Raw genomic sequence first — 23328 nt, 5'->3', positions numbered from 1 at the left:
GTGAGTCACACCAAGGCATGTGCAGGTATTCTTTGATCACTTCCAGATCCCTACTTCCCTGTTTTAAGTTTCTTCCCCCCCCCCCCCCCCCCCCCCCCTCCAGTAAATCCTTTCTAGCACAATCCTGCATCAAATTTGCTATTGTTAAAAGCAAACCTCCTTTTTTTTGCATCCCAAATATGAAACAACTTTCAGGAAAAGTACCACAACTGCAGTGCAAGTGGTTTTCTGGAAAGCATTATCTTCCATCTAATGAGCTCATATGTACTATTTTGTCTTTAATAACTGACAATCCCATACAGTCACCAGCTAAACTGTGGTTTACCTGCTTCTGGTGTCCATATCCATTCTCTCAGAACACAATTCCCACCTTCTAAACTAAATTTCCTGACTTGGAGCATTAACATTTTCCATCAAGGAAAGGAGGACTGGTGTGAAGCCTCATGCTTTGCCTTCTTATATGACAGTTAAATTGGAAAGGGAGAAAAAAATTGGAATCAGCAAGTGAGGTTCTGAGGCCAGCCTTGCTTGGACAGGCCCCTCAGGGCAGTGGAAATGTGACAACCACAGTGAAGCCATTCTGCAGCCAAAAACTCCCTTTGTACTCCTGGAGATGGATTTCAGGTGGGATTCACTCATCTCCAAGTGGGTCTCTAAAGCAGCTCAAACACCAGACCTACCTGGGACACTTTTTTAGTGAGATGTCTGTACACTCAGTGCATAAGGAGGGCTGGGAACAGAATCTGTCCCACAGGAGAAACTCTTGGATATTTAAGTTTATTTCAAATACATGTTCAAAGAAAAAGAAAAAAAAACCAAAATAAAACATATTTAGTATATATTTGCTTTTCTTAAAAAATGATTCAATGAAATAATTTTATAGATATCTAAGTAGTAATACAGATTTTTATATACAAAATTCAATTTCAAACAATTTACTGTACAAAAGAAAGTATAAGCAACTGTTACTATTCCATGATTTCAGCAAATAATGAAAAATTCAGATAAGTATGTGTTCAGGATATAGTTCCATCATTTACAGGAATGTCAGTATTAAGTTGGGAACACTTTCAGGTCGGTATTTACAGATTAAATCCCCTTCGAGGACGATCCCTAAGATTTCTCCTCAGAATAGGTAGTTTGGCTTTCTCCTGGATCTTTTGGGCTACCAAGGAATGAGAGGAAAAACAGGTTTTCAACAAAACGCGTGGACAGAATTCTGCTTGATTTCTCCCCAGTCCTATTGCAGTCAGTGGGCCTGATCTGGTAAACATTTACTAACCAGGCATTACATTTATGTGGGAATAAATCAGGCAGGATTTGGCCCTACAGCAACATGCTATCATAAGTTACAAATTTTAAAAATAGTGACATTCCTGCAAGTCAAAATACAACAGAAACAAGAGTTAACAAAATATAAGCCCTTTATTAATAAAAATCTTTGGTTGGATCACTATTTTAAATAAGCTTCAAGAATATTTGGTTAATACCATTTTCTTTCTTCCACATAATTTCTCTTTTGGTACCTTCTTTGGACAGACTACAGAAAAATATCAAGTTTATCACATACTTTAAAACAAATAAATATATCAAAAGCTATATATGGCATTCTTTTTAGAGTTCTAGCATTAATCTTTAAATTAGTTTGACAAATTAAAAAAAAGAAAGAAAAAAAGAAATAACTAACCTCTTGAAAACAGTTTGGTTTTGTAACAAACCATACAGTAGTTAGACTTTAAAGAAATCTTTCCTTTTTATTTTCTTTTTCAATTTCATAATGCAAGTGCCATGGACAAGACAAAGCAATAAAAGAAATTAGGTTAATTGCACCAATATTATTTGGAAGTGCAGTTTATCAGTCAACAAAGCAAAACAAAAATGTATTATGCTTAAAAAGAGCTGTACTGATGGGATTTAGCTAGACATGGTAAGTAAGGATTTCAGACTTATACTTTAGGGAAAAGCTCCTTGTACAAAAGACAGAGGATTTTAAGACAAAAGAAAAGTCCTGTAACTAGCTGAAGGTCTGGTCCTGTAGCCCCAGTGCAGGCAAAGCTTCCACTGAAGACAGTAAGTGGGATGCATTTGGGATTTACTCCTCTGGCACAGCCTCTGGGAAGTGCCAGCCAACAGCAGGAAGTCTGTGAGAAAAGCTGGCTGTGAAACATGGGTGCAAGCATTCCCTTCTCCTGCTCCAGAGGGCTACAGGGAAAAGCCAGGCTGGGACAGGGATGTGCTGAAACATTGGGGAAAAGGGAATTTCCTCAGCAACAGCAGTGTGTGAGTGCTTGGCAGGGCAGTGAGAGTCACTGGAGCTCTCTGTGTGCTCATTAACTCAGGACATTTAACAAATGCTCCGTGACTATGGACCTGCTGGGAGGATCTCTGGAATTGTGCTGCTGCTGCTGCTGCTGCCAAGAAAGCACTGCCCAGAATCCCTGTGCTGATGTTTCCAGAGGCAGTGGTGCCCCGGGGAGGGTCTGGGGGACACAGCAGGCTGCCACAAGTCCCCCCACATCTTTGGGATTCCAAAGCTCAGACTCACAAAGCTAAACCCAGCCTTGGGAAGCAAGTCAGTCTAGTAGGCTTTATGGAATACTAGGGAATACTGATTTTGCATATCATTTAGCAAGTTACCCCATGGACCTTAAAACCCGGCTTTCCAAAAATAGTTCAAATTAGCATTATTATAATGACTTCAAATTTACCTTTATTTCATTAGTTAGTTGATAGGCTAAGATCAGAATCTCAGAGAATATCTCTAGCAAGATTGTCCTAAGTACCTGCATTTCTTAATGCACGCCAACATCGATAGTGTTACCTCAGGATGAAATACAAAAACTCCCTGCATTACTGCTTGTGCAAAAGAAAAACAAAACAAAACAAACCCCCAACATTGTCAGAAATAGAATGTGGTCCTCCATGTTTGCAAGAAGGGCATTTCTCACAAAGATGGGAGCGAAATGGCAGCACATCCTTCAACATGCACCAGGGTGTCCGTACCGGAGTCCTGCCCTTGGTGCCATGGCTTTTGTCTCTGGAATGCCCCGACAGACTCAGCTCCCTCCTCTCCTAAACGTCCAGAGGATAGGAATGGCAGGAGGACAAGCTCCCACTGCGGCTCCTCGAGAGCCTGGGGCTGTGGTTGTTGCAGTTTTCTCCTTTTCTCTTGTCCTTGTCTTTCCAGGTTTCCAGCATCTGCAGCTTCCCTTGCTCTTCCCTCATGAAGACCTCCACCATGAGAACTTTCTCCTTGTGAATCTGCTGACTAATGTCCTTGGGAATGTCTGGGATAATCCAGTCAACAAATTCACTCATGAACATGACCAAGTTCTGAAAATGAATTTGTGAGAAAGTGTCAGTGGGGCCAAATGAAAGGGTGGTAGGGAAAGGAGAGGGCACTTAGGAAGGAAAAATGAAGAGAGGACAATATTTGAGTTGGACTACGGGACCAAATTCCCCTCAACTGATTTGTGTGTGCTGGAAGTAGAGAAATACATCAGGTATAGACCTCTATGATTTCTGTACCAATCCTGACACTGCAGCCACTTAGAAATCCAAAGGAATTTGCAATTGGTGAGTGGCTCATGAGATTTATATCAGGAAAGCAGAAGCAAATACAAGAGCTAAAATGGTACAAGTTGGGAAAATACATTCCAATTAAATTTTTCTAATTGAAAAAACCGTGATTCAAGGAAGGGGTGGTCTTTCCCAAAAAGATAATTTTTAATCAAAAAAATAAATAAAGTTTTGAAACAAGTTATTCAGATAAGGTAGACTTAAAACATTTGTGCCACAATAAGTAGCATCACTGTTGTGATTTAATAATGTCTTTTAAGGACAAATTACAAGATTTGGCTTCTTATTCAGACGCAAATAAAATCTGAACTTGGAAAATTTTGAAAATCTCATTTCTTGGCTAGGTCTAAAAATGATTTTGGGTTAAATTTATGCTGCTTCAGTGAAATTGTTGATGTCCTATGGGAGAAATTGGTGGAACCTAATTAGTATCAGCCATGTGCTTTGCTGGTCTCTAAGGTCATTAAGTTGCTCTGCATCAAACCAGTTCAAGGAATCCCTGGGGATGAGTTTTTCCACTGAGGATATACCAGTGCCTGGGTGGGTGGGACAAAGAGGGTGATGAAGATGGGCAAATTTCTTTGGCTTTTCCATGAAACAACTAAGAAAGAAGATATTTCTTTGGCCCAATAACTTATTTCCAAGTGCCTGCTGTGTCACTTACCTGGAAAACTATCACAAATGCCAATCTTGCTGCTAGGACAGCCCAAAAATCCTTTGAAATGTCATATTTGTTTTCAGACCAGGGGGGTTCTCTATAATCTTTGTACCTGCAAAACAAGACTCAGTAAATCAGAGGTGCAATTTAGAAATGTTGGCACTGGAAGCAGTTATTAACAAGCAGCCAAACAATAAATGGAACTGTCTAGAAGAAAGTTCACTGTATTAATCTCTCAGAAACAAGACATAGCTGAAACTCTCCCACAGCCTTCAAGTTAGCCTTAAAATTAGAGGTTAATTCATCTTCATACCCTCTGATTGCTACATATAATATCAATTTTGTATAAGACAGAGTAAACTACACAGCTCAGGTGATTTATTTTAAGATAGGTTAAAAGACAACATATATTTTTCAAACTAATTTTAAAGACAAAAATAGTGGTCTCAGATTCATAGGACGTGTTGAACACGTGGTTACCAAAAAGTTGAAGCTAAATTTTGCCAGGTGGAGAGAAGAGAATTTTCCTTAGCTATGCCTTACAGAAAATCTATGTGTTGATAAACAGGACCAAGAAAAATACATTAAATTCAAAACCACAGCATCCTGTCAGTATTTTGAAAGAATTAGGGCAGCTCTGCATTTTCAAATTATTTTAAAATCCTTGGGATAAGGATGGGAATGAAAGAAGACAGAGGCTGGTAGTGGAAAGCAAATAAATCTGGCATTTTGCTTTTGGACCACGATGCCAACACTTCCATTCTGTGCTGAAACATGTTTGCCAGCCTTGCTTAACCTCTGTCCAGAGAGCAGCAGGAGGAAACCAGGAGGAAGTAAAAGCAAGCAAAGCTACTGCAATTGCAATTTGGGTTGGTTTTGCTTTCATCTCTGAGCAAATTTTCTGTTTAGAGGTCATTTCACCATATTAACTTGGACTGTTCAAATGCATAAAGGATATAATATAAAATAATATGATTCAAGGCAAGGTTTTTTATTTGGTCAGTTAGTGTGATATTTTTAGTATGCATGTATCAAAGTCAACTTTGTTTCTTTCTCCCCTGGAATATCTCTTCCTTCCTCACCCTCCTCTCTCTCTTCCTTCCTTACTCTCCTCTCCCTCTTCCTCCCTCTGTTGTCCCCTTTTCAGCTTTGCTGGTCTAAGTGCTTCACTGTCAGTTCTAAGAATATATTAGCTGAAATAGGTAGCCACAATTTTCCTTTAAACATGAGAAGAATATATATGAATTGTCACAGGCATGCAAATTTCTCCTGTGTGATGACACTATAAATAAGTCCTAAGTTCCAGTGCAGATAAGGATGCTACTGCTCTAATCAGGAATTGGGAACTGGACAAAAAAAAGAGGTCATGGTCATTATATCATGACACAACATCAGAGGGACATAATTGTCTTCCCTTAAAGCACCATTGTGCTGTTTTTCATTATTTGTCTCCTTTCCTGGAAAAGGGAATCCATAATAATAAAAATCTTTGCATTGAGAAGCACTGAATTTAACTAACAACAATCTACATTTCCCAAAATTAGCAGTAAATCATATTCAGGTCTGTGATTACTTAATATGTAAGCAAGATGTTCAAGGCAATGGATCCATCTGATATAAAAGGCTAGCAAGGTGCTAAAAAGATATTGAAAATACAAAGAACCTGCCCCAGGAATATAAGAATTTGCCACATTCTCAGCCAGCTGTGAAAACACTTGGCATAAGCGATCATTCAAGAGAGTACCTGCATATCTGAACCTCGTAGCCAAGATCCAGGGGGTCGTTGGGAGCTGTTCCTGCTTGGAAATCGCTGACATTAAAAGAGGATAGTGTATGGTTGACGAAGCCATGCATGGTGCCATTCTCACTGTACATGTACAGGTACACGAGGCGTGGAATGAAGTCGGATGTGAATGAGATCACAAATGCCTGAGCCACAAGAGTAAAGAGTGAGCGCAGTACCCAGGCAGAGCTTAACTTCATCACATCCTCAACCATGATTGCCCAAACTGCTCACACCACTCAGGGGAGCCTGAAGGCCCTGAAAGTGCAGCATTCACTGCACCAGCAAGGGATTGTTCACTGCCTGCTCTCCTGAGGTGCAGCATATTCCCTGGAGCAGGGCCACGCCAGCTGAGGTGTCTGCGTGGGTGACAACCTGGGCCCCCAAAAATGGAGCAGCTGTACCCCCCAGCACCAGGGGAGAGCTACCACAGCTCTGCTTCCCTGTGTCCCTGTCACAGCTTCTCCCTGTTGCCTTGAACAAAGTCCAATTGATTGATTTCCAGCTGCTTTTCCATCCTGCAAACAACCCACGGTGATTTGACTCTTCAAAGCTTCATTGCATTGCAAAAAATGTTAATTGTGTGTGGTGCTTAACTTCATCAGGATAAAAGGATGAGGAGACTGAGCCCAGTTTTATTTTTATGGTCACAAAAGTTGCATTTCATCCAGTTATTTAAAATTTTCTGAAAATATCGTGGGGAAAAGGCACAGCAATCAATTGGGCTGAGTTCCTCGTGACTTTAGCCTTCCTCATTTGTCATCGTTATGAAACATTGACACTGGCATAAATCTCATGTACATGTGGAACAAACAGTACAAAATGTTTTACTTCTTTTATGGTAAAGAGGAGCAGTACTTTGATCAAAGAGGGAAAACTAACACTGGGTATTGACAAGGAGAGACTACACAGAACAAAAGAGAAAAACAGAGAAATTATTTCCAAAGGAAAGGAGGAGAAATGGGAAGGACAAACTAAGGCGGCATACCAAAAGAATGGGTTTGCCATAGCACAACAGAACCCTGGGGACAAAATGAACGGATTTCAAGTCTGGATACTGTAAAAAAACCCCGAGGGAGCCCATAGCCATGTGGCAATAAGCCCTACAGAGCCCCTGCTTTGCTGCACTGGACACATGTTGAATTTCAGCTGGCCTTTGTTTTCATCTTTCCCTCAGCTGGGGTGCATGGAGGATGATCATTGTGGTTGTCTATTCATATAGAATAGTGCAGAACTACATGCATTAATATATTGAGACCTGCTACATTTTTGTGAAATGTTGAAATAAACTTTTTTTTCCAGGATTATCCAAGCTCTATGAGTGGAGGCAATGCAGCTTGAGGGCAGATTTTCAATGGAGAGATTCTGCACTCTGAGGAGCTGAACTTGTTCTCATCTTACCCAAAATAGCACTGAAATGAAAAAATACATCTTATGCTACTGATAGTATTTCAAAAGAGTGAAAGTAAGCAGCTGTGGTCATATTTGTTTGAAGGACAGAATTGTTTTACAAAAGCGTTCTAGAAAAAAGCAGCAGTGACTACTTACTATTTTATATTATTGCTACTGCCATCACAGCTTGAAAATAAACAAAGCAACTCATCCACAAGTATTTCCAAAAATTTCTCAGTCATATACTTTCACTTGATTCAAGGGATTTTGTACTGAAACAAAACTAATGGAGCAGAATGGAAAAGCCAGCCTATTGAATTCAAATTTTAATTCATGCTGATTTACTTACATTTATGATGACAGCAAGTTTCCCAATACCTCTGAGGATATTATACCAGATTCCTGAGGAAGGAGACAAACATGTAAATGCTGTTCTAGTCCTTAAATTGAGATAAATTAAATCTTCAGATAACAGAGTTAGGAGCATGTATGATTGCACTGAGCTAGTTATATTTTAAATAGAAAAAGAACAAATTTTAAAAAATTAATTTAATGGCATATAAGCAAAAGGAGCCCAACTATGTTTTGGCAGTTATTTTTTTCTGGTCTTGAAGACGGGGATTGAACTGCAATGAATCGCAATTAACAAATTCTCAGAAACAAATTAAAAAAATAGTCAAACACCCACCACAATAAAAAAAACCATCACCCTCCCATCTCCACCAGCAACTGGAACCTGCAGCATCAAATCAGGGAGCCACAAAACACCCCCAAAGCAAAGTCATGGCAAAACATGATATGTTCTTCAAGTCTAGGATGATCCTAGGGCAAAAGGATGAGCCCAAGGAAAAACTCTGCCTGTACTGCAGTAGAATGAACTTAAGAGTTTAATTACAGATAAACTTCTCTGTTCTTGCTGCTTGGCTCTGTAACAAGGACAGTTATTTTACGTCTACTTTTATTTTTATTTTAATGAGCTTTTAATTCATAAGTAAGCAGCATTTGGGAGAGGCAACTCCCTCATTACAAGCACCTGTAGGTGTGAGCCCTGCTGTAAGGACAGGACTGGGCTCTTGTCCCCACACAGCCACAGAGCCCAGCTCCAGCTCCATCCACTGCAGTTTTCACCCTTCTGACCTTCCTGCTGAGAAGGGACAAATATATCCATGTACCCACAGACTTTTGAGTCTCCTCTCATTCCCAAGGGTATTTCTGAGGCCAGTGCAGAGTTATTAAATGCGGAAATTTTTGCTTCTGCATGAAAACTGCATTGTCAGGAAGGGCTGTTGATGTCAGAACCGTGTGAGATATTTTGCTATTGCATTGATCATTTTGATTTAAAAAGTGATAATATTTACTTAATGAAATATTCATCTGAATTTAAAGCCTTGGTCATCCTATTTTAAAAGTAAAGTCTCAATAAATTATGACAATTCACAGGTAAGCCACAGCTGAATGTTTTGACTTTTCCTATAAATATCTCCCTGTTATTGAAACTAGCTCAGCATATCCTGCCATCAATCCAGGAATAAACAAACAGGGATACAATAACAATATCCACTTACCTATATCCTTTGCTCTCACTGCTACCGGTCTCCTCAGCTCAGTAACAAATTTTTTGGCATCCAGACGGATTTCAATTATGTTGTTCAATAAAGCAAACAAAGGTGCCAGGGGGAAGGAGGCAACAAACAAAGTTACAAACCCAAACTGGATAACTGGAAAGAAAAAGAAAACATTTCAGTGCCTGTTGTCAGTATTTACCAAATGCACCCATCACCACATCAGTGCCAGCCCCTAAATTCTGATGAGGTGACGACTTCTGGGAGACTCAGTCCCGTTTTCTGTGTCAGGCACAGTTTGCATGATGGCTGCTCCATTTGGGTATGGAAGGGCCAGTTGTCACCTTGTAAAACGCAAGGCAATAGTAACCAGAAGGATGGGGAAGATCCTAAAACAATTTTTCCGTGGGCAAAGCTGGCACAGGGGTCACCTGAAGGAGTAGGATTATGGCAGTGACCATGTTGGCTCTACCTAAGCTTGCCATGTTCCACCTGGCAGGTTTCTGGCCTTCACTGGAAGCTTTGGAAAGGACATGGCTGATTCCTGCCTTTGTCAGGAATAACTTGCTTCCTATAACTTGGGATTATATTCGCTTTCTGTATGGATGTCATGGTCATCCTGGTACTGCCAGTGCCCATCTTTCTCCTGTTACTTCCAAATGCTGATCTCAGTAACAGCATCTTTCCTTATTTTTATGAACTGGCAGCATGGCCATTCAGTTTGTACCACTGAATTCCCATCTGCTTCAAGTACTCTGAACATCAAGGTCACCAGATATTCTAATTCATCTCACTCAACATAAGGTACTACTTGAAAAAAAATTCAATGCGATCTGTCAAGTACAACCGGGTCTACAGACATGCACTGCTCTCAGTAGATTTAGTTCAGATATCAGATAAAAGACTCTGGTGTGGAAATAATCAAATTTGAACTAACTTACTTCCAGTGAAGGGTTCAACTGATGGTAAAATATGCCTCACAATCTCAAGTAGATGCCACTAAATAATTTGCATTTGAAACTTGACAGTGATGTGTTACATGGCTTGAAAGAAAATATCTAAAATATCATTCTAGAGTAAGGGCTTGCAAACAGCAGAGAGCACAATTCAGCCCTCCAGCAGCCATGGTTGGCTGAAACACACTCCAGTCCAAGACTGCACACGTTAATAAGTCGGTTATCTCATATCCACTGTCTGCTGAATGTACAGTTCAAAAAGCTCAGCTCTCCATCCCAATTAGTCACAATAATTACAGTTTAAAATGCCTTCTTTCCACCTCACTCACTCATTTCCATGTACTCAGGGGTGAGTCCAGCGAAGGGCTCCAGGTTATAATCTACTTCATAGCGCTGCTTTTTCTTCATGTGCTCTTCATGGTCTAGAGAACGCCGACGCTTCAATTTCAAGTATCGTATAAACTTCTTCATTTTTCTGAGGGTAATGGAGACAATTTGCTGAGCACTCCATTCTGCTCATTCAGTGCTCATTTCTCAGTTGTTTTGCATTACCAGGCACAATAATTAAAATAAGAAAGCACAGAAGTTGCTACTTACGGGATGCCAATCTCAAATAAATTGTTCTGGATCAGCTGCTTGCCCAACATGATAATACTGAGCTGGATACACAACTCCATTAGGCAACCTCCTGGGGCACACTGCGGTGGACAGAGGAGAGGTCAGTCAGAAGATCTCCTCCATCCCATCCATCCAATACAATTCCAGACAGGATAGAAATTCAATTACCTCTTCCATTCGGAAGGAATGGAAAATGTAGACGTAGTCGCCTGGACGTCCAACAAATCTAGGGGCAATGAGTTAAAAACATCAGATTTTATACTTCCAGTATTTGATTCCTACAGTAATTTATGTCATCCTCTATGCCTCTGAGTGGAACTACCTAACGTTTAGTTCTGAAAAGGCCTCCAAGAAGCTGAAACCCTGAACAGCCCTTCCATCACTCACCGGCCTTTGAAGAAAGCCACGTAGAAAATGGGGGTGTAGGCGTTGACAAATTTCAGCAGGAAAGCCTTGAAAATCAGCCGCTCCTCAAAGTTTTTGTCAGTCTTTGGTACCTCTGGAAACAATGGGACATGGATGAGAAATGTTAAGGAATTATCCTACCTGGATATTAAGTAATTATCCTACTGGAAACATTTCAAGTTCTTATAAATGTGGGTTTTGGAGAACATCATCAGCCACCTTTTAAACAAAGGGATATAAATGTATAGTGCTACATATATATATCAAAGCAGTATGGCACTGAGGTCAGTGGTCGATCTCCTGAGGATCCCACCAGTCAGACACATTACAATGGCAATTCCAGTTTAGTTCCACACCTGCCTGACCCTCATGACAATCACTTGTAGGTGTGCCAAAACTTGACCTGAAAAGATTTCTGGACCTTTCATTACTGACAATTTCTTGGAAACAACAACAACAACAACAACAACAACAACAACAACAACAACAACAACAATAATAATAATAATAATAAAAATAAAGTTCCACAGTGGAATTTTAGGCACAAATGTGCCTAATCATGAGTCCCAGTGATCTGGGTGCTCTGATTTGACCCCCTTGCAGTGAGCTGAGGGCTCCAACGCACCGATCTGCGTGAGCCACCTGGCGATGCAGCCGTACACCTCATCCAGGATGATGATGACCACCAGGTTGATGATGACGGCAGTGGCGGTGACGGTGACGCGGACGCTGGAGCGCCCCGAGGGCGTGGAGCTGATGGCCAGGGCGGCGGCCGTGGAGATCCTGTAGATGATCACCCCGAACACGATGGCGAACGTCAGCCCAACCTGCCAGGAAGAATTGCCCAAAACCTTACCAAAGGTTTGCCTTCCAACGCTTTGTTTGGCATTTAGAAATAACCTTACAAATGGGACCTCTGGGCCACACCCCAAGTCCACCCAATACTGCATTAAGGCCTTGAGGAACTGTGGGAAAGGAGCCCCCTTTTTTACTTGAAAATCACAGGAAAAAGAATGGCACCATGATGCCACAACAGCAGGCAAAAGGCTTTTTTTTTAAAAGGCACCTATATGTAAAATCCATGCTTAGCAGCATTAAAAAATACTACATAATACTAGTAAATAAATTCTAAAATATTATATTTTACTAATGAATATAAGTAATAATTGTAATTAATATAAATACTAATATGAAAAGTATTAGTGGGCTTGCTTTCAGCCCTGACACCAACAGCATATACACATGGTGCTTCTTCTGTGATAAACAAAGAGCCCCAAATTTGAAACAAATAGGAGTATATCAGCTTCACTCTGCGCACCAGCCTTCAAAACCCTTAGACAGGCCCACTGTGCTCTCATAATCACAAACTGAAATTAAATCTGATTAAATCAACACACTTCTTGGCACAGTAAAATCTCTCTCAATTTTTCATTGCTTAAATAGAGGAATGATTTTAAAACATGATTCACAAAAGGTACCAATTCTTTAGCTGAGCATATGTGATTTGTTGCATTTCTGTTCTCTGAAAATACAAATATTTCAAAAACTCAACCCTAAACCAAAAAAAACAAAATAATTGACTTAGTCTGGGAAATTTTACCTTTGGAAAGGGCTTAAGTTTTTTTCACTATATCTGCCAATCTGTTCCATGGCTTGAATTATTATTGCTTCTGTCAACATTTGTTTTAAATGCTGATGCTTTATCAGCAAATGGAAGCAGGCTGTTCTCATCATTATTTTACCTTTTCCTTGAATTAAGTGCTCTGTTTGCAATTCTCCTGTTAGATGGTATAGCTCCAAATTTGACTGATTTATTAAAAATCTTTGCAATTATGATTGTAACTGGCAATGTCAGTTATTTCCTAAAGTTTAATTATAAAAATGATGTTGGTCTCTACTTTCTGACTACTTTCTGAGAGGGCTCCCTGTACTTTTTAAGCTTCATCCCATCAGCGGTGTGGGAATTTCCATTTCTGTGCCCTCACTTTACCCTCCCCTGGTTTGTATTCTTTTGTCTTTACTGGAAAAAGACAGCCAAGTAGAAATTTGAGTTCTTGAAAAGATTTCAGATCATAAACCAATAAAATGCTTGATTTTTTCCACTGGAAAAAAGCCATTTTGAACTACATCCACCTGACAAAGTTTCTTATCACTTCTCTTCCATACAATGATTCAGTAACAAAAAAATTCAAGTTTTGCCAGGTGATGCTTACCATGAAGATGATGCCAACAAAATTGGTTAAATAGGCTGGAAAACGATCCTTCCATGTCAGCTTCTCTTTATCCGTCTAAATTTTTTTTTTGGTGGGAAAAAAAAAGGTACATTTGATAAAGAAGGAGAGTGTCTGCACATGTGATGAAAACAGAGAGGGGGAAGAAAAGGCTGGCAAAACCACAACCAGTTAGAAGATGCAGACACAGTGTTTACAGTCACAATTCCACACAGGCAAATTGTTTACTCCGTATCCAGGTTCAGACTGGTCAAACGCCTGTGCTGGGAGTATAAATAAACCAGATTTTTCTGTGTACTTTTTGAAGGAAACATGCAAATAGGCTGTCATAAACCATGAAGTAAGGTCTCTCTTGCTGTTAAATATTTTCTTTTGCTTTCCCTACAAAAATCCCCCTCCTTCATCTCCCCTTCCACAGTTAATATTTGCAGCTCTGCTTTGCACCACTGGCTCCACTGAAATACAAATTTAAGTATTAAATTAATTCATGCTACAGAGTAGCTCCAAGGTGAACACTCAGTTGACAGGGAAGATTAAGTTTTGGTGTGTGGCAAGACTTAAAATTCCTTTGATATGAGTGATTTTTAATATTACCTGGCTATTCCTATGGTATTCAATGGACTACACTAATAGGAATTATAGAAGGAGGCTAGAATGAGGTGATCTTTAAGGTCCTTTCCAACCCAAACCATTTTGTTATTTTCTATAAAACAACTCTGTATGTTCTCTGAATTCCCTAAACCCCGTCAACCAGCCACTGCCTGAATTTTGGCTACAAAATATTCATTTAGAAGAGCATTGCTCCTCTGGAGTCCTACACAAACTTGGATGCCTGGAATTGTTTTGAAACACAGAAAATCAACAGCAAAAGGAACATCTCAGAGGATGATGCACACGTTGTAATGCACATAAAAATATTGCTCAAATTCTATTTTTATGACATGCACATTGTCTCAGGGAAGTACAAGCGGTTCTTTCAGCACATGGCCCATGCTCCTCTGCAAAACATTAACATCCAGGATGGGAAATCTAAGATTAGCCATGCAGTGCCATTCCCAACTCATAGAGCAGTGTCCCAAAAAGTGCTGAAGGAATGAGGCGAGGAAGGGGAAGAAACCCAGAACTGAATGTGAATATTAAACAAAGGTTCAACAGCCAAAACCAAATTGATTTGTGTCTTCCATAATTACTCATAATTTGAGTTTCTTCATAAGTTTGTACAAAAAGAACCAATTTCACCCCAGCCATGACTTTCTTAACTCTTTGTCTCCATTTGTTTGCTGTCTCTTCTGGAAAATATCGGTGCTTCTGATGAGCAGTCAAAGGAAACAGAAAAGGGTTGGGAAATATGGCATTACAAAGCACTGCTCAATTAATTCCAATAATTTATTCCATATTCTCTACTGACACAGCACTTTAGCACAAGTGAATGCTCTGTTAGCTTGGTTAAGGCTTTGTGTTTCAGCTTTAAGTTAATAAAATATAACAGCAACAAAAGATAAATGCTTGCCCCGAATCCTAGGGAACATTAGGCAATCCTGCAAATGACATTCCCTTTTTAATATAGGATTGTGCTCTGCTTTCAATTTTATGATGTGTAAAGAATGTGCATATTTTTTTTTCCTTTAATTTTTTTTTTTTTAATTAGACATCTCTTGAAAAAGCTATAAGCAATTTTGGTTTAGCTTTAGATATTTTTTCTTTAAGAAGGTTTCCAAGTGTTACAACTGTCGAATTTGAACTTTAACACACTAGATCCCAATGAAAGATAACCACCAAGTCTTTCAGAAAAAACCTCTTTTTCTCACGTTTCCCAAATTAGTAACATCCAAATTGAACACAGCCCAAAAACTTATAAATAGTCTGGTTAAAAAAAACCAAGCCCTTTCTTAATTGCTCAGCTTTCATTCTCCAATACTAGAGGGCCACCATTCATTAGTTGTCTGATTAGTCTTCCACATTTAAGACCTGAATTCTGATTATACTCAAAAGTAGAGCAAGTTACAGGTTTTTAGTGGAATACAGTAAAGTCTGTAACCAAAATCATTTACCCAGCCTATCCTAGTGCAGCAACCCAAATTGTTTCTCTTCTGCAAGGGATTTTAAAAGGGATTTGATTTGCTTATGGCCCTGAACCACTTACATACAGCATCCTATAGATTAATGGGCACACACCACCAGCAGCTCTGTAGCATCTGGTAAGAGGGGCCCAGTGGTACTCAAGTATAAATTTACTTCAGGATTCATCTATATGTGCTGCCCCTAGAGAGTGCAAATGTTACTGCAGTCGTATTTTCACAGGGTTGTCATAAAATCCCAGTTTAGGGTTGTCATAAAATCCCAATTTAGGGAGCAGTTCCATGTTGTGGTGCCACTGGCAACAGACACAAGAGAGGAAATTCTGACAAATTTTACGTTGGAGCTTTTACTTTTCTCAATAAAACCACGGCACATAGATGGCTCACTCCTTGCAGTGAAGGGGGAATAATCTCAGGAAGGATGGGGGCATCAGTGTGCAGGGGAGAAAAGGAACTTTCCCAAATCGTTCTGCTGCTGACAGGAAAGGAATTCCAGCTCCAGTGAAAGGACAGGGAAGCTGCTTGTAGGGATTGCACCACCCCCTGGCAAGAGGCAGGTGCTCCTGGGGTGACAGGCAGCACCTTTCTCACAGTGACATAAAGAGCAAATTCAGAGCATAAGTGAGCACTGCCTTGTTCAGTGGGATAAAAGGGGAAGCTGTGGTTTTAAAAGGCAGAAAGTTATTGCCAAAGCTGGACTTTGGTGTGGAAATTTGAGTTAGTACTCTTCATTAATATTTTTATTTGCAGAGAAAGTCCAGCAAGACAAAGAACTTCTCCTGAGAGGCTTTAGCTACTTTTACTGCATAGAACAAGATGGTTTATTGCAGTTTTCTCAAACTTGATTTATTAGTGTTAGAGAAGCACCTCTTTGATGAGACTCTGTTAGTTTTCCTCAGCTACACTCCTGAATCTAATTAGTAAAGTCATTTCTAGATTTAATCAGGTCTTGTGCCTGGCAGACCTCGAGCATCTCATGTGTGGATGAAGACACCTGGAACTTAAACACAGTGAGCATTAACTACTTTTTACCTATTTATTAGTCTCAGGTCACTGCCTGCTGTAACAATCTTCTTTTTCATAAGTGAAACAAATGAATATTTTTACCATACCTCTTTATGTTTGTGTTCTTTTCTCAATGATTTTTCTAAAACTTTCGCTTCATATTCTGCTCTTGGATGATCCTGTGAAAGAAGTGATATTTAATAAAAAAAGCAAGATTACTTTCTCTATCATCTACAGATGAACTCTCTGCAGGTTGTTTTCTTGATAACTTCTGGGTTTTCTAACTGAATTCCAATTCACTTGGTATGTCATTCATGTCAATTGATAGTTGACTATTAATTAAAAAAAATGTTAAGTCCTGTGAATACAGGAGCAGCTGCAGAACGATTTGGGCAGCAATGTGCAGTGCTGTGTAGATTACATTTAATACAGGAGATTTGCAGCACAACCTGCAGACAGCATGGCTCATGACTGGATTTTAGTCATCTCTATTTTTGAAAAAAATTAAATGTCATTAACTAATTTCAATGATCCTCAGCTCATGAGGGGATTAATTTTCTGCTGTACGTATGCAAAATACTTGTCTTTGGGGTCCCATAAAATTGTCAGTTGGGGCGTTCCCCTAATTCTGTCCAGGACAGCATTCACAGATTCTCTGTCTGCATTGCAGGAGAAGGTGCAGGAAACACTTGGAAGTAAGAGACAGCCAAAAGACTGAAGAAGATTCATGGGTTCAGAATTTCCGATAATTATGCATTCATAAAAGAATTCAGAATTCAAAATTATGCATTGGATGGGAAACAGAACGGAGCTGAAAAAAGTCTGAACAAGTGGAGAGGGGAAGGGTGTAAAGGCAAAGCAATCAGTGGGAGTTCCAAAGAAAATCTGATGCTTGAAAAAGGAGAAATGGAGATCAAAAGATGGCATTCATCAGTAGACATGGAATAAAAAAGGTAGGAGCGATTTGAAAAAAAAAATATTTTCCAAACCTTGACTGCCTCCTTCAGGAAACCAGAAAAAAACCACGAAAAACAAGAAAAAACAAAAAACAAATAAACAAAAATTTGATTACTGAACTGTTCTAGGTCATATTGTATTTATATATTAAACGTTACATTAAACAAACATAGGTACAGTGGATGGTTAGACACTACCGGAGAAAACCCAGTCTATTCATGTTCTATATTAATTAACATTACTGCAAGTATTGGGCATCCCTAAAACCACCAGAAAATGAGATACTTTGTGCTTTAGTATTTCACTCAAAACCCCAATTGTTCAATGTGATTCTAGCTTAAGTTTCCCCCAAATCAGCAACAGGAGAACCTTAAATCCTGTGAAAAATCCATGACTGTATTATTTATCACTGTCTACCAAAACCACAATAAAATATACAGAATTGACAGCTGCTGGTTTGGCTGTGCAGAGCTCTGGACTCAGACATGAAGCTGCCATTGAAAAGATACACTTAATCCTCTTCACTTTCATGGATGCTAACAAGTTACCAAAAATAAAGGAGCATATAGTGTCCAGAAAATAAATCCCTATATTCTCCTCTAGTAAATAGGTATGGACCATTGCAGAGGCTGCTGGCACAGGGCACCTAAATATATTATGGAGGAGATAAACATATTAAGGGGAGATAATTCCTACAGAAAGGCTCTGGGGGCGAGGGGAGCGATGGCTGTGCCAGGCTCAGCAAGCTGCACGGTGTCAAAGCCAGGAAGGGCTGCTGAGGTTTGTGTTTCACGTGAGCAGTATTTGTTGTGTATTTATTTAGGACATCTAGAGACGTGACAAGGGAGGTCATACTTCTTTTAATAACAACAGCAGGGCAAGGCTGGGGACTGGGACTGTGCTCTGCTCCGGGAAGGTGTCTCCTTTATTTTCTGTAAAGCGGCAAAATCAAAACTAAAAAGGTGGGAAACAGTTTCTCAGCTGACTGAGGATTTTCTCTCCTCTCTTTCTAAAACTTCATTGATTTTGAAGATCTTGTTTTCATACAGATTTGGGCCTTTTCTCCTTTATCCTCTTCAGCAGATTTAGAATAAACCTGGGCAGAGGTATTACTTTTTTTAGCCACTGCATTAAAATCCACCACCTCTACACCATGCCCCTCCCCATGCCTCAAGCCCACATGTCTGGCAATGCTTTCTGAGGTATTTTCCAAGTCAGGGCTTGATCCTGCGTCGTTAAAGTTAATAGGAATTTTTCAGTGCTTTTTTTACAGCACTGTAACTTTATCAGCTTCAATGCACTCATTTCTGATTTACAGCAGTGTGTGATGAATGAGGTCCTTGGCTCTTGGCACCCTGACTTCAGCCCAGCAGAAGGTCTGAGCTGTATATTCCATGCCTACACTGCTAGGTGTGACCCCACACTTCAAAAAGTAAAAAAAAATTTAAAAATCACATTTTGTGGCTATACAATTATGTTCACATGGCAACAGGACCAGACTAGTCATGTCTTTGCTACAAAAACTTCAAATGGTTCATGCATAGGGATTTTCCTTCCTCCTGTAGGATGGAACCCTCCCAGGAACATGAGGCAAAGTCTGTAAGGTCAGGGCAACAGCAGGGTGGAAAGCAAAGAGTCAGAACTGAAGGGACAAACCTCCTCCTCTTCAAACCCAGTCAGGTCCCACCTGTAGTTGAGGCGCATCTGTTTTCTCTTCCAGTGCTCCATAAAGGTGGCAGCTGAAACAACAGTTTAACATTTAACACAGATTACCACATAACTTCATTTCTGTTCCCTCTTATTCAACAGTCAGGTCTGGCAGGGAAACACTGATGTGCCAGGAGCCAAATGTTTTATCCAGGTAAGCTGAAAAAAGGGCATTTGTTACATCCATAGCTTCATGTTGGAAGATGACTGCAATTTTAAGGGGTCTAAGAAAGCCAGGCAACCAAGCTTATTTAAATATTTGTATGTGTGACTAATAATATTATTGGTCTTCAACTGTGTATTGTTTCATTTGTGAATCCAAAAAACCTGAATCTTATCTGTACAAAATAGGAATGATTTCACTTGCACTAATGGCAGAGTTATTCCCTCAAGGATATCAAGATAAAGCATTTTTATATCATTATAATTACATCCACCTAGTGGTCACAATAGAGTGGCTGGCCCTAATCATCACACTCAAACCCAAACACTCTTGAGAAAGTGTGAAAGAGGAAGCCTTTAAGAGTTTTACTCGTTAGAAACCCAGCCATTTTCTTTTTGATGGAGAAGGCTCAGAGAAAAAAACTGTTTAAAGCAATTCTTGAGTCCCCATGAATGATCCCAGTCTATATCAGTCTATCTGCCCCTGAGACCAAGCGAGTTCTCAGAGGACATATTTAGATGCTGGGAATACACCAGTGTTGTATAATAAATAAGTGATTATGAAAGAGGCAAGTCTACCAAGAAATGGTGTTCCCAGGGGAGCTTCCCGCAGTGAGTATTAACAGATGTGCTCAGAAACATTCGTATCCAGAAAAAACAGAGGCAGGGAGAGGGTAACAAAGTTGAACAGAGAGGAAAGGACACCCTCTTGACTGGAGCCAGGCTGAGGCCATGACATTCATTCGCCTTCCAAGCGAAACTTTCATGTGGAAAAGCTACAGCTGAGCCCCTTCACAAGCCAGAGGCTTCCTGTGAATCAGGGTGGCCAGAGCTGTGTCTTGAGAGGGTCCTTGTCTCAGGGACCTTATTGCCTCTCCTCTCCTCACAGTTCTCACGCTGGCTGGGGGCTACAGCTTCCATTTACAGCCAGAGATATGGATGTTCCATATCTCTGAACGAGATGCTGCTGGAAATCCTCCCATGGCATTGACTTACAGCAGGGCAAAAGGAGAGGACAGTTTCTGGAATGCTGGCTTGTTTTAGGAGCCCTGGGGGAAGGTGCCAGGCAACTGCATCCCTGCTCTGCCATGAGCACCAGCACTTTCCTATTTCAACCATACGTGAATTTAACAATACGAATTCAAAATTGTGTGGAGAAAGTTCTTAGTTTTCCAGTTGAAAAAGACCTTTTTGAAACCATGTTTGGTTTATATGGGATTGTACCACAATAAAACTTTGTGTTGACTCCAAAGAGCTTGAGAAGTTTGACATGCTACTCCAAAACCCTCTCAGATTTTGTGCAGGGCCCAGAACCTGGCTTCTCCAATCTGCCTTACTTTGCACAAGAGTGTAAAAACTGGATGAAGAGACCCATAGTTGCTTGCTGTGGAAAGGGAGACAAACTTTTACTTTTTGAACAAGAGGATAATATGCCAAGATCCATGTGGGGCTCCCAGCAATGGTAAATGAGGGAGATCAAAGCTGACACTTGACTTTCCTAGTGGTACCTGATAATAACCTCGCAGCGCTGCATCTAAAACAATGTTATCCCCAACACAGATCCTGGCCAAAAATTAAAATTAAATTATGCTGAATTGTACTTAAATCAGTTCAGATGAAAATGGTAATGTACAAACAGTTCCCTATGTACTGGAAGAGATAAAAACTCAGGGTATATTATTAGGATGAAATATAATCCAGAACAGGTTGTGTTAATTCACAAGGTGTACAGGGGGGCTTGTGCTGCTCTCACTGCTGCTGGGAATATGTGGCCATCAAAGCTCCTCTCCCCCAGAGCCCATTCCTGGAGCAAGGAGGTTCCCCACCCCTCCCCCAGCAGGGAGGGGAGAAGCCCTCCATAACCATTTCTGAAGACATCCTCACAAAGATGTCATGAGAGGGTTCATATTTTGACCAAGTGCCAGAGACATGTCCAGAAAAGGCTCAAAGCATGAGGGCAGAATCAGGATCAGGAAAAATCCCTCTCCACCACTGTTCCCTCTTCCCAGACTCCTTGCATGATGTCTGCCTGCTGATAAACCTAATTGCGTCTCAGAGCACACTCAGGAATCAATGTTGGTTTGTCCTGAAGACACTAAAGGCCATTACACTTCCCCCCAGAGCCCTCCCCTCAACCCCAGTGTACATTAAAACATTTCTTCTGTAATGTTCTAAAGTGGAAGCTGGCTCTGCAAAGAGGTTTTTTTTTTTTTTTGGCAAACTGTGCAATCCCGTTAATGAAAATTTGACATACCACGCAGCAGTTTTATGACAGATGCTTAACAATTTCATTTGCTATTCAGCTTCAGCAACTTTTTGAATTTTAGCCTCCAGTCCAGAATATAAATTTGAGTGTGACAGTTTCATGGGAAAGAAAAGAAAAAAAGGGAAGAAGAAAAAAAAAAAAAGAGAAATTCTTTCTATCATTTACTGCCTGTGTATAAATATATTGCTTTATCTCCTCTGTTTCTTCCATTGTGTTTTTAATAATTAAAAGCTTAACATCAAGGCATAGATCTTCTTACCCCAGAGAGCCATGAATACTGAGAAGAAGACAGTTGCAGGGTTATCAAACAGATGACTTGCACGGGCAGTGGCACAAGCAGAGCTCATCTTCCAGTAACTGCACGTTTTGTCACACAGGGGACACATGGTGATGTTGTTTCTCTGGTCACACATCTCCATACTGCAACAAAGCCACAAGAGAAGGGAAAAGCATGGTCAGGATGGCTCCAGTTTTGTGCTCTGGTGATCTTTTTTCCTCTGGACAGCAGCTGCTTCTGTAGGATCATTGGATTCGATCCTACACCACTGCAGGGGCTGAAATCCTCATGTAAGACTGTCTCACTTCCTCCTTCCTGCCCCAGAGCCATAAGGCTCTATGCTTTTTACTCTAAGATCTTAAAGAATAAAATAAATAAAAATAAAATAAAACACTCTTGTTTTATCTACAGTGATAGATAAGGTACAAGGGAAGTGCTAAACATCAAGAGACTGGAGTTCAACCAATTTATCTCCTCTGTGCTCCATCTGTGAAGTAGCAACAGCGATCCTCCCTTTGACTTTCTTCAACTGTTGGAAGCACAACAAAGCAATCTTAATGAACAAAACAAAATTAAATCTATTTTTTGGTACCCGTTATCTGCTTTGTTATTCAGGGCTGGTGCTTGTTGTACAAACCATGTAATTTGCATCTCTAGCTGATGATGCATGCAGGGCGAATAATGCAAAATCAGAGGGCTTTAAAAATGTTTTAATACAAAACTTGCTGAAAGATTAAAAGTAGGAGGACATCCAGATTTTGTTGATGTGATCACAGTAGCTTATTTGAGAGATGCATATTCTTGATGCATCTCTCTGTCACACAATGCCCTCCTCAGCACTCTGTGCTGGGAAGCACCAAACCCCCTCATTAGCAGAATTTTGCTGGTTTGTTTTAACATAATGGTCTGAGTTTGGGAAAAAACCCAACCACCTGAGCAACCGGCCAAGAATTATTTTTAGGCCATCAATGCAAACTGCCCAAGTAATAGTAACAAAGAATGCTAATGAGATAGAAATGGGCTGCTCTGTGCCCTTGGGAGAGATCCGTGCCTTACTGGAAGCTGAGATCAGGGGGCCTGTGGAGGTGGATTAATTTGAAGCACAGCTTCCAAAAGATGAAGCGTGAGGATGGAGTGTTTTAGGAGCACACCATCCTGCTGCAACAGCCAGCTGGGACAGATGGGAATGGGGACTGGGGTGAAGGGATGTAGGTGGCACAGGACAAGACCCACATCCCTTCACCAATTTCAGCTGTGCTTGGCCTAGATATTACTGACAAAACATTTCTAAAGTGAGGCAATTTTGAGCTTGAAGTGCCCTCCAACAGCAGAATCTATTTATCCATCCATTACCTGGGTATATTCTCATCCACAGTTGCACAGCCATAGAGGAAAACGATAATCCCTACAATTGAAGCTGGAATGAGCATTTGTGTATAAACTCCCAGCCAGGCAAAATATAGCCCGATCTTCTCTCCAAAGTATTTTCTGAAATACATTTAGAAAAAAGAGAAAGAAATGAGAGAGACAAGTTTCCTATTTCTTAAAATATAACATGGCTAAAATTATGAATCACATCTGGATTAGGCATGGAGAAAGTAAGATGACCTGTGGGAATTTTTTTCTTCTCAGAGGACTCTCTTTCTCATGATGCTTGGAGTCCATCCAGAGATACGGGCACCCTGAAAACAA

General features: G+C 40.3%; 1 protein-coding gene across 5 annotated transcripts in view; it reads right to left on the bottom strand.

Annotated features, from left to right (window-relative positions):
• Window positions 1-1406: 1406 nt before the first annotated feature.
• ANO1 (anoctamin 1) overlaps window positions 1407-23328 on the bottom strand; it is a 70722-nt gene continuing 48800 nt past the window's right edge. For 2 of the 5 annotated variants that reach the window (XM_059848417.1, XM_059848421.1), the window contains exons 12-28: window positions 22990-23124; window positions 21619-21779; window positions 18881-18963; window positions 17257-17268; window positions 16375-16446; window positions 14445-14492; window positions 13167-13241; window positions 11579-11780; window positions 10936-11047; window positions 10717-10774; window positions 10528-10628; window positions 10260-10405; window positions 8978-9130; window positions 7762-7814; window positions 5982-6166; window positions 4244-4349; window positions 1407-3333 (exon numbers count right to left, since the gene is read on the bottom strand). In XM_059848417.1, the coding sequence (XP_059704400.1) occupies window positions 3073-3333; window positions 4244-4349; window positions 5982-6166; window positions 7762-7814; window positions 8978-9130; window positions 10260-10405; window positions 10528-10628; window positions 10717-10774; window positions 10936-11047; window positions 11579-11780; window positions 13167-13241; window positions 14445-14492; window positions 16375-16446; window positions 17257-17268; window positions 18881-18963; window positions 21619-21779; window positions 22990-23124 (1963 nt within the window). In that variant the 3' untranslated portion in view covers window positions 1407-3072. The remainder of the gene's footprint in view (window positions 3334-4243; window positions 4350-5981; window positions 6167-7761; window positions 7815-8977; window positions 9131-10259; window positions 10406-10527; window positions 10629-10716; window positions 10775-10935; window positions 11048-11578; window positions 11781-13166; window positions 13242-14444; window positions 14493-16374; window positions 16447-17256; window positions 17269-18880; window positions 18964-21618; window positions 21780-22989; window positions 23125-23328) is intronic. The other 3 variants (XM_059848418.1, XM_059848419.1, XM_059848420.1) reach the window with 3 other exon arrangements.

Source organism: Haemorhous mexicanus, chromosome 6 (assembly GCF_027477595.1).
Source record: "Haemorhous mexicanus isolate bHaeMex1 chromosome 6, bHaeMex1.pri, whole genome shotgun sequence".
Lineage (NCBI taxonomy): Eukaryota > Metazoa > Chordata > Aves > Passeriformes > Fringillidae > Haemorhous > Haemorhous mexicanus.
The sequence above is the reverse complement of the archived record's forward strand: the minus strand, read 5'-3'. Positions and strand labels throughout refer to the sequence as shown.